The 15,576-nt window shown below is 35.8% G+C and overlaps 1 protein-coding gene and 1 long non-coding RNA gene across 3 annotated transcripts in view; one reads left to right on the top strand and one right to left on the bottom strand.

Annotated features, from left to right (window-relative positions):
- NDST3 (N-deacetylase and N-sulfotransferase 3) overlaps window positions 1-15,576 on the bottom strand; it is a 177,098-nt gene that overhangs the window by 82,880 nt on the left and 78,642 nt on the right. For both annotated transcript variants that reach the window (XM_041757650.1, XM_041757652.1), the window contains exons 6-7: window positions 13,815-14,000; window positions 8,242-8,370 (exon numbers count right to left, since the gene is read on the bottom strand). In XM_041757650.1, the coding sequence (XP_041613584.1) occupies window positions 8,242-8,370; window positions 13,815-14,000 (315 nt within the window). The remainder of the gene's footprint in view (window positions 1-8,241; window positions 8,371-13,814; window positions 14,001-15,576) is intronic.
- The window catches only part of LOC121492417, a 160,969-nt gene that overhangs the window by 103,121 nt on the left and 42,272 nt on the right, over window positions 1-15,576 (top strand). The gene's annotated exons all lie outside the window — the stretch shown is intronic.

Raw genomic sequence — 15,576 nt, 5'->3', positions numbered from 1 at the left:
TCTCCACAGTTTTTTAATTTTCCTGAACATAATTCCCATTGATTTTCAAAACCTGTTGTTCATGGGGCTTGTTTCTCCTGTGCAGGATCTAAGGGGTGGAATGCCTGATATGGAGCTTTGATCTGTCACTTCTCAGGGAAAATTCTGTACCTTCATAGGCTCTGCTCATCCTATTTTTAGGTCCCTTTCAGAAGGAATTATTCTACATGTAGTTGTAGATTTGTTGTGTCCATGGAAGGAGGTGGGTTCAGGATCTTGCTATGCCACCATCTTGAACTCAGCTCCCCAAGGCACTTATTTTTTGTTGTTGTTTGTTTTTTACTCAACATGGAGATGGGTTCCTTTTTCCTAGATAGTGGCTGGAAATTTTAAACCATTCATACATTTTTTCAGGACTAGGTAACTGAGTCACACTGAGAGTAATGTGCATCACATTAATCCAATTTAACCGAGAATGCAGAAGCAGCATGTTGGTAGAACCACTGCACTCAGAGTCAAGAAAGCCAGGTTTTCAACAGAATACTACAGGAATGATTTTAAGCCTAAAATTAGGTGACTGAATAGATAAACTTTGTGGTTCTTTCCGGCTTTAATTGTCTACTGTTGCATATCAGGCTAATTGATCATCACTGGTGAAAACCTACCACTATTAAGGATGAGTTAAAAATTTCCTAGATCATGAATTTCTCTTACTTGCAAGCAGAGAATATTCCAGAAAGTACTTTTATTAATATCAGTCTTGTTATTATTCACATTTGGAGATACCATAAACCAAACAATGCCCCTAAGACGTAACAATTCTTGCATTAAGTCAATCATTAAAAAAATTTAGTGACCTCTTTTTAGATTCAAGAGATTAATCTAGACACAGTAGGAAGCACAAAAATGAAACGCACATAGATCATTCCTGTAAGAATGCCTCCTTATATAGAAAAAATATGTAAACTCAAATAATCATATGGTGAGGTAGGTGTTAGGTGACATATGAAACTTACAGATAGAGAACAACTGGAACTGAGTAAATATTAATTCTATCCCTGATAGATCATAAATAATATAACGTAAATTATGTTTTTAACAGCTGAATGTATTCTGCTGTGGGGAAGCATAATTTGCTTTAGCCGTACCCCATACCTCCTTTTTTGTCAATTAAGTTCATTCATTTATGAAGTATTTTTTTTTTAGTGGGAACCATAAGCAAGCAGCACTTTTGAAGCAGAAAAGGAATATATAGTCTGTAGGAGAAGAACGAGACATTCAGACAAAGAAGCAGCATTTGTGTGTTCATATTAAAGCACCAAGGCAAAATCATGATCATAATTCTAATTTTCATGGACCTTAGAATTGCCTTAGACTCAGAAGAATCCTTCAGGTCCCATGGTCCCTGATTGTTCAGCTTTCTGCAGACAACACACCCATTACTGGAGGTAACCTGAGTGAGTCTCTCATCCTTACAACCAAAGGAACTAAACAAAACCACATCTCTTGAGAGAAGAGACAATTAAAACGGTGAAGCACAGTACATAAAAGTGCGTAATTCATCCCCAGCAAACTCATGAAATAGGTTCTACTTACACTTTTAAGAACTATTTTACTAGAATCCAGATTTCCTTTCCTTTTAGATTCATTGTCTTTTTTTTTTTCCCTAGATTCAGGTCATTAGAAAAGTCAGTTTCGGGATGCCTAGGTGGCTCAGCGGTTGAGCATCTGCCTTCAGCTCAGGGCGTGATCCCACAGTTCCGGGATTGAGTCCCACATCGGGCTCCCTGCATGGAGCCTGCTTTTCCCTCTGCCTATGTCTCTGTCTCTGTCTCTGTCTCTCTCTCTGTGTCTCTCATGAATAAATAAATAAAATCTTAAAAAAAAAGTTTCTCTTTCTCAATATATGTTAAATAAAAATTAGGTACAAGGCATCATGTTTAAGCATTGGGATGGTTTTGGAGATGAAAGACACATTCTCTACCACAAGAAGCAAACAGACTAATAGCAAACTACAGTCACTGTGTATGGTAGGAAGTACTTCGAGAATCTGCAGAGGATATTATGGGAACACGAGGCAGGACCTCTAAACCGGAGTAGAGCCAGGTTTCTTGAGGAAGTTTATCTCTAAGCTAAGCTTTAAAAGATAAACAGTGGTTGCCTCTATTTTAGACTGCTGTTCAAGTTAGAGTTCTCTGGTCCCTAAGAAAAATATTTATTCTCATTGCTTTTTATATGTTACTGCAGATTTGAGTTTTCAATTCTGATACCTTGATCATAGGTCCATGATTTCAACAGCAATTTTTGGTGATCTTTGATTACCAACGTTATTTCTCCATTTTCTTCCTTTGTAGTATTTCTCAAATATGCCTGATAATAAGAATCAATTAAAGCTCATGATAAATATTCTGGTCCCCCAAACAGTTCCCTGGAGATTCTGATGCATTAAAGTCCAGATTTTTTTAAATCAAGTGTCTCAGGTAATACTCATTATTAGGCATGTTCAGGAATAATTTTTCTACTATCCAAAGTTGTTATTATTATCATTTATTTATTTTTAAATGAAGGGTTTTCTGTTACTATTACAATTTTTTTTTGCAGGATTAGTAAATAAGAAAGGAAAGAAACAAAATTCCCCATAGGAAAAAAAATTGTTTCCTCTTACATGAATTTTATAGATAACTACACATAACTCCTACTCACGTAAATTGTAGTTTTAAAAAATATTTTTTCAGGGGACCTGGGTGGTTCAGTGGTTGAATGTCTGCCTTTGGCTCAGGTAATAATCCTGGGTCCTGGGATTGAGTCCCACATTGGGTTCCCTGTAAGGAGCCCGCTTCTCCCTATGCCTATGTCTCTGCCTCTCTCTCTCTCTGTCTCTAATGAATAAATAAAATCTTTTTAAAAAACATTTTTCAATATGTGTTAATTTCTGTATATACAGCTGTCTTGTGTGAATTTTGTTTTATTTTCATTGTAATCCACTCATGTGTTATTCCCAGTTTCAGATACTCATTCTTTTCACATCCATGTTTATGATTTTTCTTTAATTAGAGAAACACAATGTAGATTCAGCTTTTAAGGATTTGGGTAGGAGGGTACAGAGAGTCTAGTGGATGGATGCTTTGTCAAATTGAGAAACATAGAGACAAAAAGTTTAACAGTTTGATGAAGGAAGTATAATTTTGCTATGCCGTCATGGTTTTGGTCCACTTGAATTTCAAACAAGTGTGATTAGAGCATGAATCTCATGACTCCTCTGGATTAATAAGTGAAGAAAGCACTGACTTTATTATCAAGCATATTTAAGGAAGACCAAACATCCCACAGATACCAATTGTTAATGATTCAATACCTAGCATCTGTTTATTGAATAAGAGCATAAGTAAAGACTCAGAACAATGTGTAATTACAAATAACACTGGAGCAGGAAGGTGACATCTTTTTTTCAGAGCCATACAAGATAATATGGCTCCCACAAGAACAATCATGTTTAATCCAGAACTAAACCATTTGTCACAATAGTTAAGTATATTTGCATCTTCTTAACATAGGTGGAACTGGAAATTCAGGTTAAAATTGACAGTATACTCTTGCTAGTTCCTTTCATATAAATATATATGTCATAGATTTATAGGGTTCTATTTGTTGAGGGCAGTGTAGTCATTATAAATGAGTATTTTTTTGTCATCTTCACAAGTTTCAGTTAATATCTTTCCACATAGTATCTTATAGGTATGCAAAGTAAGTAGACTCTTTTAAAGGATATATAAAGGCACTTTTAGTTAGCACTGTGAATTGATTGGGAATATTTGTGTCTGGGTATAATACATCTTTGTGTAGAAGTTTTGTGCTTGTGTGTTTACAGATAATAGTGACTTGGGATGATTTCAGTGGCTCTCTCCTCTGGTATATCCATAAAGTAACTCATTACTCTCCTGAATCAATCAATAAACACTTCAGGATCTATTACTTAGCCTGATGGGCTCCAAAACCTGATTCAGTGTACTGACAGAGAACTCTCATTTCTTAGTGGTAGAATGAAATGAACAAAAACCATGAAATCAATGAACAAGAACAGAATGTCATTTAATAGTTTAAAATAGGAAGTTGTAAATTATAGAAGAATTGAAATATTAGAATATGTACAATTAGAGGGGGTCTTCTCCTGGTAGGCAGGATATATGGGAAGTATTTATCAATTGAAAGATCTATAAAATTATAGATCTGCAAATACTGCAAATTACTGTTCTAGTGAGTACAATTTCATATGGCCAACATAATCTTTTCCTATAGGAAAGTGAACTATAATCAAGTCCCTGGGTGAGTTTAGAAACAAACATGCAAAAAAGAAAAGAAAAGAATTCTTAATATCTTAGTGCTCCTAGGATCAGATAGCCTGATGGGCCCAACTCCCAACTATACCTAAACTTCAAATCAATATATTAACCAAAATCTCTGTATCCAACCCACCTCAGAGGGGTCTAGGTGTGTGATGTTGGAAATATCATTTGGAAAATGAGGTTTTCTCTCTCCTAGACAGGGCTAATATTGTTTTTATTTGTATTAAATTAATTTGGTTGGTACTTTTTTCTGTAACAATAAAAAATACTTTGGTAACAGTGGAATATTTCAGAGTATTATTCTAGTTATCTTTGCTGTGATATATTCTAGTTTAACTCTGAGATATACTCTGTTGCGGCTACCTCATCCCAATACTGGTAAAACTTATTGTAGCACCATAATATTATGTTGACATATGGGCAGAAAACTTTTCAAATATATTAATAAGTCCTGTTTATATTTTCATTTTCAACTCAAGTGTATTTGGATATATTTAAGAAACATACTTATGTTTCTAATACACATATGCCTTTTTGTAGGAAACAACAAACTCATTCAGCATTCTCAGAAAATGACACTTCTAATCAAGGACTCAGATATACTTAAGCTTATAATGGCTATCGTTCAAGCCCACTATAATTAAATTTCACATCTCTCCTGCAGCTAATATCTACTTTGATTCCATCAAGGTTTTCTCATTCTCATTCTGACCTAAAAAAGAGTGCCATCTGCCAAATTAGTAGCATGCCTCACTGCACCTGGGCCTCTCTTAATTTTAACATTAGCTTTACCCAAACATGTAATTTTGGGATGGAGAATTCATGGGAAACAGGTCACTCCTCCTTAGTCTGTTCTGTAAGGCAAGCATCACTAACTCATGATAGCAGTCTTCCCTTGGGTGAGACTTGGGCTGAATCTTGAAGTGAGCTTCTCAACCAGAAATCTCCAGGGCACTATAGTTGCTTCCAAAAATTGAAGTTGGCCTGCCAGATGAAATTAATTTGGATTCCTTCCTTATCTTATGGTGTCTGACAAGGATCTACCAATTTTGAATTCCAGCATTTATCTGAAAGTAATTGTCTACTCAAAGTTTTCTGAATCAGGAAAGCACAAGCTTTCCGGAAAAGTTTTTTTCTCCCCTCTATTTCCTGTGGATCTTCTCAAGACAAACAAAATTGCCAAATATTTTTGATAAAGGCCTGAAAAATAGCAAGATTTGCTAAATATTTAAAGCATTTGCTCAGCTAATTTAGCTCAAATTAGTATCCCAAGATTATACAAGCTTTACTACAAGATTTTTATTTAGGAAAATGATTTGGTTTTGAAATAGTGAAAAATACTTCATATAAATCTATTGTACATGATTGATCTAATATTGAATTTCTTCTATGTTAAATGAAACTTATTTCATCTAGAATGTTCTGAAATTATAATACCACTTGGAATTTCTTAGGCACCAAAGCAACTATTGGTTAAAAGAATCAAATAGGGGGCACCTGGGTAGCTTAGTTGGTTAAGCAATTGATTCTTGATTTTGGCTCAGGTCAGGATGTCAGGATCGTGAAATCAAGCCTTGCGTCAGGCTCTGTACTGGGCGTGGATTCTCTCTCTCTCTCTCACTCTCTCTTTCTCTGCCTTTGGCCACCCCCTCCCTGGCTCGCACTCCCTCTCTCTTAAAAAAAAAAAATCAAATCTATGATTATCTGTTCATAGTCCTATTGCTTTCTGATGAAAGGAAATATAAAAGATCAGAATTGTATACTTCACAGATTAAAGGGACTGAAAATTATAGATGAAAATGTTAACATATTAAGAATATTTTAACTTACTCTTAAGTTCATAATCAAGTATTGGTTTAACTCTTTTACCTGTGTATTACTGGCTGAATTGACCAAAAAAAGAAAAAAGAAGAGAGAGAAGAAGAAAGTCCTAATAGATGATTCCAAGAAGAGAGAGAGAGAAGAAGAAAGTCATAATAGATGATTCCAAAGATGCTTCCATTTGTAAAGAATAGATATGTTAGAAAAATCAGATTATTCTGATTTATAGATAAGAATTATTTACATTTTGGGGGTATGAAGATTGATAAACTTTTCAAAAGGCAAAATGCTATCCTACCTGAAACCATCTTGATTTTTGTATACACGTGCTGATTTTGCCCAAAGATGAATTATCCTTACTTCCAAACTCATTTTCTAGAAGCTGAGAAATATAGTCATTAAATACAAGAAGATGATGAAAAATACCTGTAATTTTATTTGTAAGCCTGTAAAATTAGGATCCAGAGTGGGGCTTTTCAAATTTTATTCTTTATTTCTATCTTCTTCAACTGTTATGCTAATAGACTTTTTTTCATATTTGGAAAATTACACTTTTTCATCTTGAATATTGCTAATGCCAGGGGCAAACCCATACATCTGATAAATAAACCTAATTTTATTTTTTTATGTTAGTGATTTTCAGAAGGAAATAAAATCTCTTCTTTTCTTTAAACATCTTACTTCAATTAGCTCCTCTTTCTCTACACAACTTTATAATACTTGCCTCAGGCAGATATATGTGCAAATGGTTCATTGTGGAGCTGGCACACAAGAAATGAAGGAAGAAGAGTAGAAGCCAATTAAACAGGCTGCTCTGCCCAGCCTGAGACCTAGCAAGACAAAATCTCACAAAGCTGTATCCAAAATGACCATATTTGCTTGTCTAATTCCTCTTCCATTTTGCTTATATCTTTACTTTAAAGGAAAGAGAAGAATAGAGTAATAGTGTTAATGGTCACCTAGATGAGAAAACTGGTCCACAGTAGGAATAGGAATTTTACAGGCGAAAAATCTTGTTCTCTGGAAAAATATTTATGTCTTCTGCCCATTTTTAATTAGATTCAATTTTTGGGTGTTTTATAAGTTCTTTATATAAAGAAGGCATACAGATGGCTTACAGACACATGAAAAAATGCTCATCAGTAATCAGGGAAATACAAAACAAAACTACAATGAGATATCACCTCACACCTGTCAGAATGGCTACAGTCAACAAAACAAGAAACAACAGGTGTTGGGTGAGGATGTGGAGAAAAGGGAAATGTCTTGTACTGTTGATGGGATGCAAACTGGTGAAGCCAGTTTGGAAAACAGTATGGAGGTTCCTTAAAAAGTCAAAGATAAGACTATCCTGGGGTGCCTGGGTGGCTCTGTTGATTAAGCGTCTGCCTTCAGCTCAGACATGATCCCGGGGATTGAGCCCCACATCGGGCTCCCTGCTTAGTGGGGAGTCTACTTGTCCCTCTGACCCTCCCCCTAAACCGGGCACACTCTCTCTTTCTCCCTCTCTCTCTCTCCAATAAATAAATAAAATTTAAAAAATTGAACTACCCTATGATCCAGCAATTGTACTACTAGGGATTTACCCAAAGAATACAAAAATACTAATTCAAAGGGATACATGCACCCCAGTGTTTATAGCAGCATTATCTACAATAGTCAAATTATGGAAAGAGCCCAAATGCCACCAACTGATGAATGGATAAAGAAGAGGGAATATATTGTTCACCTGAAACTAATATTATGCTGTATGTTAACTGAATTGAAATAAAAACTTAAAACATATTGATTTCCATAAAAGCAAGAATCTCTGAATTCTGAATACTTTTCAATGCAAATGAAGTTCTGGAGCACTTTCTTGGCTTTCTATAAATTACTCATGTCACTGCTACTTGTAGAATGAGTTTGCCACCATCTCTAGATGTGGTTCTGTTGAATTGTTTTCTGTTTTGGAGCTAGACCTTCATTTTTATTTGGCTGAAACTACCCAAACTCTGGCTTTTTTGTCAGAGTAGTTTTCAGCTACCCTGTCATTTTTTTTGGGAGAATCATCATTTTTTTTTTTTTTTTTTTTTGGAGAATAACTCAAAGTACTCACTGGATTGAGAACCACAGTGAAGAAAAGTTCACCTCCTTGGATACTCTTGTCCAGCTCTTTAGGGCCTCCTGGATATTCTTTGTAGAAAATTGTATGGGTGAAAAGCCCACAGGTTTGTCTTGGAAGAACCTGAAGGAAGAATAAACAAATAAGGAAAAGTTCCTTCAACCAATTAATTTGTTGAAACTTAGTTTTTTTTCCCATGGAAGTTGATGCATAAGCTAGTGTCATTATTCAACTCTTAACTAAAAATCAGAAAATCCTTCACACTCTGGGAAAGCAAGAATGACATCAGTACAGAAGGAATACTGAAGAAATATGAAGAAATATTTTAAAACTAAGATAAGACTTTGAATTATTTTTGCCACTTATCTATTTTAAATCTCCAAGTCAGTACTGCTGCTATGAAGCCTAGTATATTCCAGCATCTTAAGAAACAAGAAAGAAGTGAAAATGAGACTTTAAAAATATTGGAATTGTCTACCCTGTGATTTAGTAGGCAAAAATTTTAAGGATGATACTTTCTGCCAAAATCTACACATGCACTAGAAAAGAAAGTCAATTATTAACATGATTAAGAAATGACATTTTAAATTAGAACAAATATTTGAGATACAAATCATAGTGTATTCTCTAATCTGAAAGGACTACTGCCTTAAATTTTAAGTCTCAAGCCTACTAGTTCTGAAAGTAAAAAAGATTATGCTTTTGATTATTAATTTTTATAAATGGTCACAAAATGATAAAACATCACTTAGGAAAAAACCTTATTTTCATCTTTTGTATAAGAAAATCATTATTTGCTTCAATTATATACATTTGTGATAAGAATTTTTTTCAAATTCTTACCGCTTTTCTGGTAAAATAACAGTGCAATTATAAAAGAAAGTGTGAATTGAAGCTGTGCAGGATGGTACAATCTTTAGCTAAATCTTACATAATGACTTCACAATGACCTGTGTTGTTACTATATACCTGAAGAGTAGAAAATTAATGAATATACTTTGGAAAGCTACAAGTTTACAGAATAAGCAGACAAATCTTCTGCTTATTGTCTTCAATAAATTGATCTTCATTTTTCTGTCTTTATTCTTAAAGCACATTTGGCTCAGTAAGTGCTTTCAAAATATTACCTATGTAGGACTTTTCATGCTTTGCAACCCTCTACAAATATACTAGTTCTTTTTCTTTAGTTTTTGTCTTATAATAAATTTCAATCTAGTCCTTGAAAGTTTTCTTAGAAAACACTATCCTTAGCTTAATCAGTATATCATTCATTGCTGTATAAATTAAAACTTTATAGGTCTTATTAATTTTTGTAAATTGATCAGTTATCCTTGGGAGCTATTCTGTCTTGATGAAATAGTTAAAAGAACTTCAATTTATTGCAGAGTATTAGCTCTGGTGACGTTTATGTTTAAATATATTACACATTCTTTTAATGTTATGCACAAAATCAATGGCAAACAAGAACCAAGTGCAAAGATAGTCTAACTGAATTAAATATATTCCCTAACAAATCATGAAAGTATCTTTTTCCTGGAAATCAAAGCTTTATACAGATTTATTCATTTTTTTTAAAACAAATACATATTCTCAAGTCTATGTTAGTCTGTGTGGGGGAACACAAAGATATGTTCTTTCTACTCTTGAAGAACTTAAGGTATATTGGAATAAGGAGAAACACTTTAAAGCTAAATAATGAAATGCCCGCACATGATTAAATGCTAGGTTAGTTTCACATTTTAAAAGTGCATGATTCGGGATCCCTGGGTTGGCCTGCCTTTGGCCCAGGGCACGATCCTGGAGACCCGGGATCAAATCCTACATCGGGCTCCCAGTGCATGGAGCCTGCTTCTCCCTCTGCCTGTGTCTCTGCCTCTCTCTCTCTCTCTCTCTCTCTGTGTGTGTGACTATCATAAATAAATAAAAAAATAAAATAAAATAAAATAAAAGTGCATGATTCTGGGGTCCCTGAGTGGCTCAGCGGTTGAGCGTCTGCCTCCGGCTTAGGGCGTGATCCTGGGATCTGAGATCGAGTCCCACATTGGGTCCTTGTGGGAAGCCTGCTTCTCCCTCTACCTATGTCTCTGCCTCTCTCTGTGTGTGTCTCTCATGAATAAATAAAATCTTTTAAAGAAAAAATGCATGATTCTGAATCACTTTTAAGATTCAGTTTGAATATCTTGCTTGAAAAACTGAAACAAAAGAGCTGTCTTTGGGACTTGATTGCCTTGCTAATTCCATGCAAAATGGAAGGAGAAGGTAAAAGAAAATTGAGTTTTGTCTATTTCTCAAATTATTTGAGTTTGAACACAGAAAAGAGGAAGTGCAAGAGCTTTACTTTGCAACTCTGGGAAGGATCACACTTACTGAGAGGTAGGGCTACCATAAGCCCTAGGATGATCAACAGACCACCATAGGAGCCTAAGGAGATAGAGTATGATAGGGTCATAGTCCATTGTCTTGCTTGTGATTTCAAGCTCAATGCTACAGGACACTAAACCTGTTCCTTAAAACAGGTCTCTTGTGTTAGAGAGGGAATGAGAGAGGTGTTTTTGTTTCTTGTGTTTTTAAAGATATTTTGCTATGGACTGCCCTCCAGCACTGCTTCTGGGAGTGTAACACTATCAAATTCAAATTTTGAGGGCAGCCTGGGTGGCTCAGCGGTTTAGCACCGCCTTCAGCCCAGGTTGTGATCCTGGAGACCTGGGATCGAGTCCCACGTCGCGCTCCCTGCATGGAGCCTGCTTCTCCCTCTGCCTGTGTCTCTGCCTCTCTCTCTTTCTCTCTCTGTGTGTGTGTGTCTCATGAAAAAAATAAATAAAATCTTTAGAAAAATTCAAACTTTGAGACATTGAGGAAACTATGGAAACCTTGCTGACAATAATTGGGAGATGGGTAAGAAAGCCATAATCAAAAAGAATCTTGACCAATGGGACCTGAAGCCAATATTCTGTATCTAAGACCTAAACCTGGAGCAGCTGTCAACAAATGCTTCTAGGAGCTCCCAGTAAAGGCCACCTATGAGGCTGGCAGCAGGATTAATGGGAATCTTTATCAATGGGCCTCTCCATTAGAAACAGAAAGTAGATAATCAGGATCTGCAGTCTAATTGGTTAGAGGTCTCTGGCTTTCTCCAGAGTCACATTTAGCAACCAGGGGTTAGGGTAGAGAATCCTGGTTTTTCCTTAATTTCTTACTGAATGAAGATCAGATTTGTCCAGGAGATAATACACTAGGACTGGAAACCCTGAGACTCTGGTTAGGGCACAAACACCTTGAACTGTAGCAGGGTTTTGTATTCTTAGTGGAGTTATAAGATATCTGTTATGAGAAATCACAGGACATAGGCCTGAGTTAGCTGCTCAGCTGTCATACACCAAGGCGCTTTTACATTAAATTATAAGATATGGACTTGGTATTGAGGAATAAAAGGAATAAGAATGGGTAGAGAGTGGTTACAAAGTCTTAGGTAGAAAAAATGACAAAGACATGGACACAGCAATACTGTTTTAGAACTTTTTGGCTGTAGTAAATCTGAATTAGGAAAATAGAAGATAGAAAGGTAGATGTAGTCTAAATTGTTTTCAAGTACCTGAAGAGGAAGTTAAGGGATGTGGAGATAATTGGAAGTATCAAGGTTAGGAAGGCCAAAATGAAGGCAATGTTTTAAAAAGAATAAAAGATTGGCACTATCTGTGGGATAGGCTGTAGTGTAGGGGGGCAGATAGAAGCTATAAACAGACAGAGTAGGAACCAGCAGCACAGTTTACACATGAAATCAAGGCAGTGAATAGGCTGTGGGAAACTAAGGGAAATAACAATTTACTGTAAAGGAATTATTCATGGAATGTAGAGACTGGAGGTTGGAGGGCAGGGGCCAGCATGATGTTTGAACTGCAGAACTGAATTAGGAATAGTAGGATCAATAATAGCTGGCTTGAAGGGAAGATAATGAGTTTCACTTGGAATTTGATTTGTGAATATTAAAAAAAGTTTCCCTCATCTCATGAAACAAAATGTGGGTGTGAGTTTTTCTTTTCAGTCACTTCCTAGGGGGGCATATTGGCTCTTGTGGTCTTAACTTGCATCTCTATTTGGATCACTCCAAGCCATGTTCTCGCTCTTTTGCTGCACAATCAGTTATCTGCTGCACATTTCCCACTTGGAAATTCTCATTCAAGATCCCACAAAGCAAATACAGAGGTTTTCCATGGATTGCTATAAAACTGGAGCCATTGGGACAGTTCCATCAAAGCAGGAAATCTGTTAAAGCCTTTATTATTTGTAAGATTCATGCATTTATAATACAGGTAAACTATGTTTTAAGGAGAAACAAAAAATGAACATATTTCATAGGACATATCCAAGCAAAGTTTTTTGGAAGTACAGACGGAAACAGAAACAAAAGAGGACAACATTTAATAAAGTCCTTAGAGACTTAAGTTCACTATTCTACTAAGACTGCATATGATTTTAAAATGGCAGGAAAGTACTGAATACTCTTATTATAACCCAGGTCTCCTGAAATCTCTCTAGTCAAAAGGCTGGCAGCTTGAGGCATAGCGAGTTTATTTTCAGTAAAGAAGAAGGGCAGAGTGGGATAAAATAGAGCCATTATGTCCCCATCTACCATTTACAACAGCTTTTATTGAGGAAAAAGTCAAGATGGGAGTTGATCCAAGGTAAATGTCATTATCCATTCTGTAATTTTTACAGAATTGAAATACTGTCTGAAAAGAAGCCAGTCACACCTAATTCTAGAGAGTAGACATCTGGTCAAACATAGTTTGACAGAGTTACAGTGCCTCACCATATAGTTTCCTCCTGTGTGGTAGTCCTTCCCAGGATGAGTCTAAATTAGGAAGCCCATTCCTAACTTCATTAGTGCTCTCTGGATTTTCTAGTTTGGAAAGAAAGTAAGATTTCATTCCTCTGGGAGGCCTCACAAAGTATTAGGCAATATCATATCTTGACAGTATGCATTTGTCATAGGTATAAAAAAAACAATAAGGAGGCTTTGGAAAGAATTTGACAGTGGATGTAAATGAGTTAATTAACATCGTCTGTTAACATTTGTACTCTATATTATGATCTGTTAGCGATTATGCAGAACTCCATATATATAGCTTCTTGTTGTAAGTAGCTGAATTGCTTGTTTGCTTGGTCTGACATGGTAAGGAGAACAGTCTGACTTGTAAAAGAGCAGCACGGTTAACATAGAATTGGTTTTAGTTTTATATACTATATAACTTTTTGAAGAAATGATGGCTTCTATAAATTATCTGCACGTCAGATACATTGTGTCCTTAGTATTTTAACACCAGTTCCTGGTTAATAGTAACAGTGTCAGTAAAAAACAAAACAAAACATTTTATGTTTGAAGAATCATGAAGTGACTTTAATTAAAACATCCTTTGCTTAGATACGAGAAATATACTTCTGCAGCACGAAGCTTTTCCTACAGTTAAGTGTTTGACATTTTGCTTTTCTCTTTTGTTCTTTCTTCAAATGAAGAATGTAAATCTAGAAAAATTAGTTGTACCCTATGCATACCGGAGGAAGCTCACCATGATGTTTTTGTGGATGAAGCCCCTCCGATATCTAGCTGGTTTCAGATGTGGATATTCTTCAGTGCTGGTGATTCTAATATTCCAAACCTTCTTCCAGGCCTCGTAAAGCTGAACATGTACAGGGTAGACGCCCGAATGGTGAGGGGCCACCGCGTAGCCCATGTCGGTAGGAATGCCATGTTCCTAAGACCAAAACAAATGTTACTAAGAATGTGGGAAGATTTATCTTGATCCCATTTTTACCTCAGGATTTTGAAGTGTACTATCGATGCATTTGTTTGAATCCATCATTACTTAATTGTATTGTGAAATTAAGGTGACAAATGTTAAGACCTCTAGGTGTCATGAACACCTATTCTGGTAACTATTTTACTGGTCTTCATATTAGTACATTTGTATTTAAGAGGAGGTGGAACAGGACTAATGATTATAACGGATAACTTGAGAGAGTCTGAGTTTAGTGCCTTTTGTCATAGCCACCTGTTTTTCTGTTCTCACAATTTCAATAAATTAAACGACAAGCACTTGCAACAAATAATACTCAGCACTCCCCACAAAAACAAGACCAACATTTATTAGAGGGATAGAACATATTCCAAGTTCATTAGACCTGCTAACAGATTTTATTTTCCCGTTGCCCAGATTCCACCAAATTTGCCACATTTCTGCTGGTCCCTCAGTATGTGCTAGTAATAGACTATGTTCCCTGCCTTGGAGGAAACACACAACTGCAATGAGAAACTGTGTTAAATCTTATAGAGCAATTTTCTTTGAAGTTGGAGTCCTGGTTATTGTACAAATAGAAGTACTGAAAGAGCCAAATAATCTGAAAATTTGGTTGATTCGATGTCAAGATTTTGCATATGAGTCCAGTTTAAAAAAAGTTTTAAAATCACACATATAATACATATGTGCATATAACACACAGTACTATCTTCTATTCAGTTGGTTCTGACCAGGTCAGAAAATTCCAAAAATAAATTTATGTGACATCTGGATATATTTGAGGGGGCTTGGGGAAACCTTGTATAATTGTCATTGTTCTTCTTCATTTGAGTTGGTTCATTAATTCTGATACATAGAGGAATCTTTTGGCATAGAAGGAAATTGCACAGGCATAAAAGATGAAAAACGTCTTTTATAAAAAGCATACCCATGGCTTCAGCAGTAGAAGCTGCTGAAGCTATTTTTCTCCCCCCAAATAGTGTTTTTATCTGTATTTTTAATTGCTTTATAGTCTTCAAAAGTTCCACCCAAATAGGGTTCCTTTGAATTAGTCATGGTTTTTCTTCATGCCAAAGAACAATTTCACATACAAAGAACCATAGTATCAGGCTGCTAAATGCATTGAATTATAGAAATATGCTCCAAATAGATATGGAAAAAGAAGATAGCTTTGTTTGGCTAGTTTGTATGGCTAACATTTTTTTTTCAACTTACATAATAACAAGAGGTGAAGAAAGCCCTGAAAGGAAGAAAATGGATTGCTAGTGGTTTGTTGTTCCTTAAGGATCTGTCTGACTCACAGATGGCATAAAAGGCCCTCAACAATTGATTGAAAGCTGTCTACATAGCCTTATCCCCTATCAGCATTTATCCTCCCCACCCCCAATTTCTGATTCCCTTCAAGTCTTTGCTGTACACTGTATGCACTGTCTCCCTCAATTGGAATGCCCAATTTGTCATTTAAGAGTGAGTTCAGTCAATTGCTGAAAAGGGGAGCTGCCACATTTGTGCCGTGAGAAAGAGAATAAGTGAT

Source organism: Vulpes lagopus, chromosome 6 (genome assembly GCF_018345385.1).
Source record: "Vulpes lagopus strain Blue_001 chromosome 6, ASM1834538v1, whole genome shotgun sequence".
NCBI classification, from domain to species: Eukaryota; Metazoa; Chordata; class Mammalia; order Carnivora; family Canidae; genus Vulpes; species Vulpes lagopus.
This window is presented reverse-complemented; position numbering and strand designations above follow the sequence as displayed.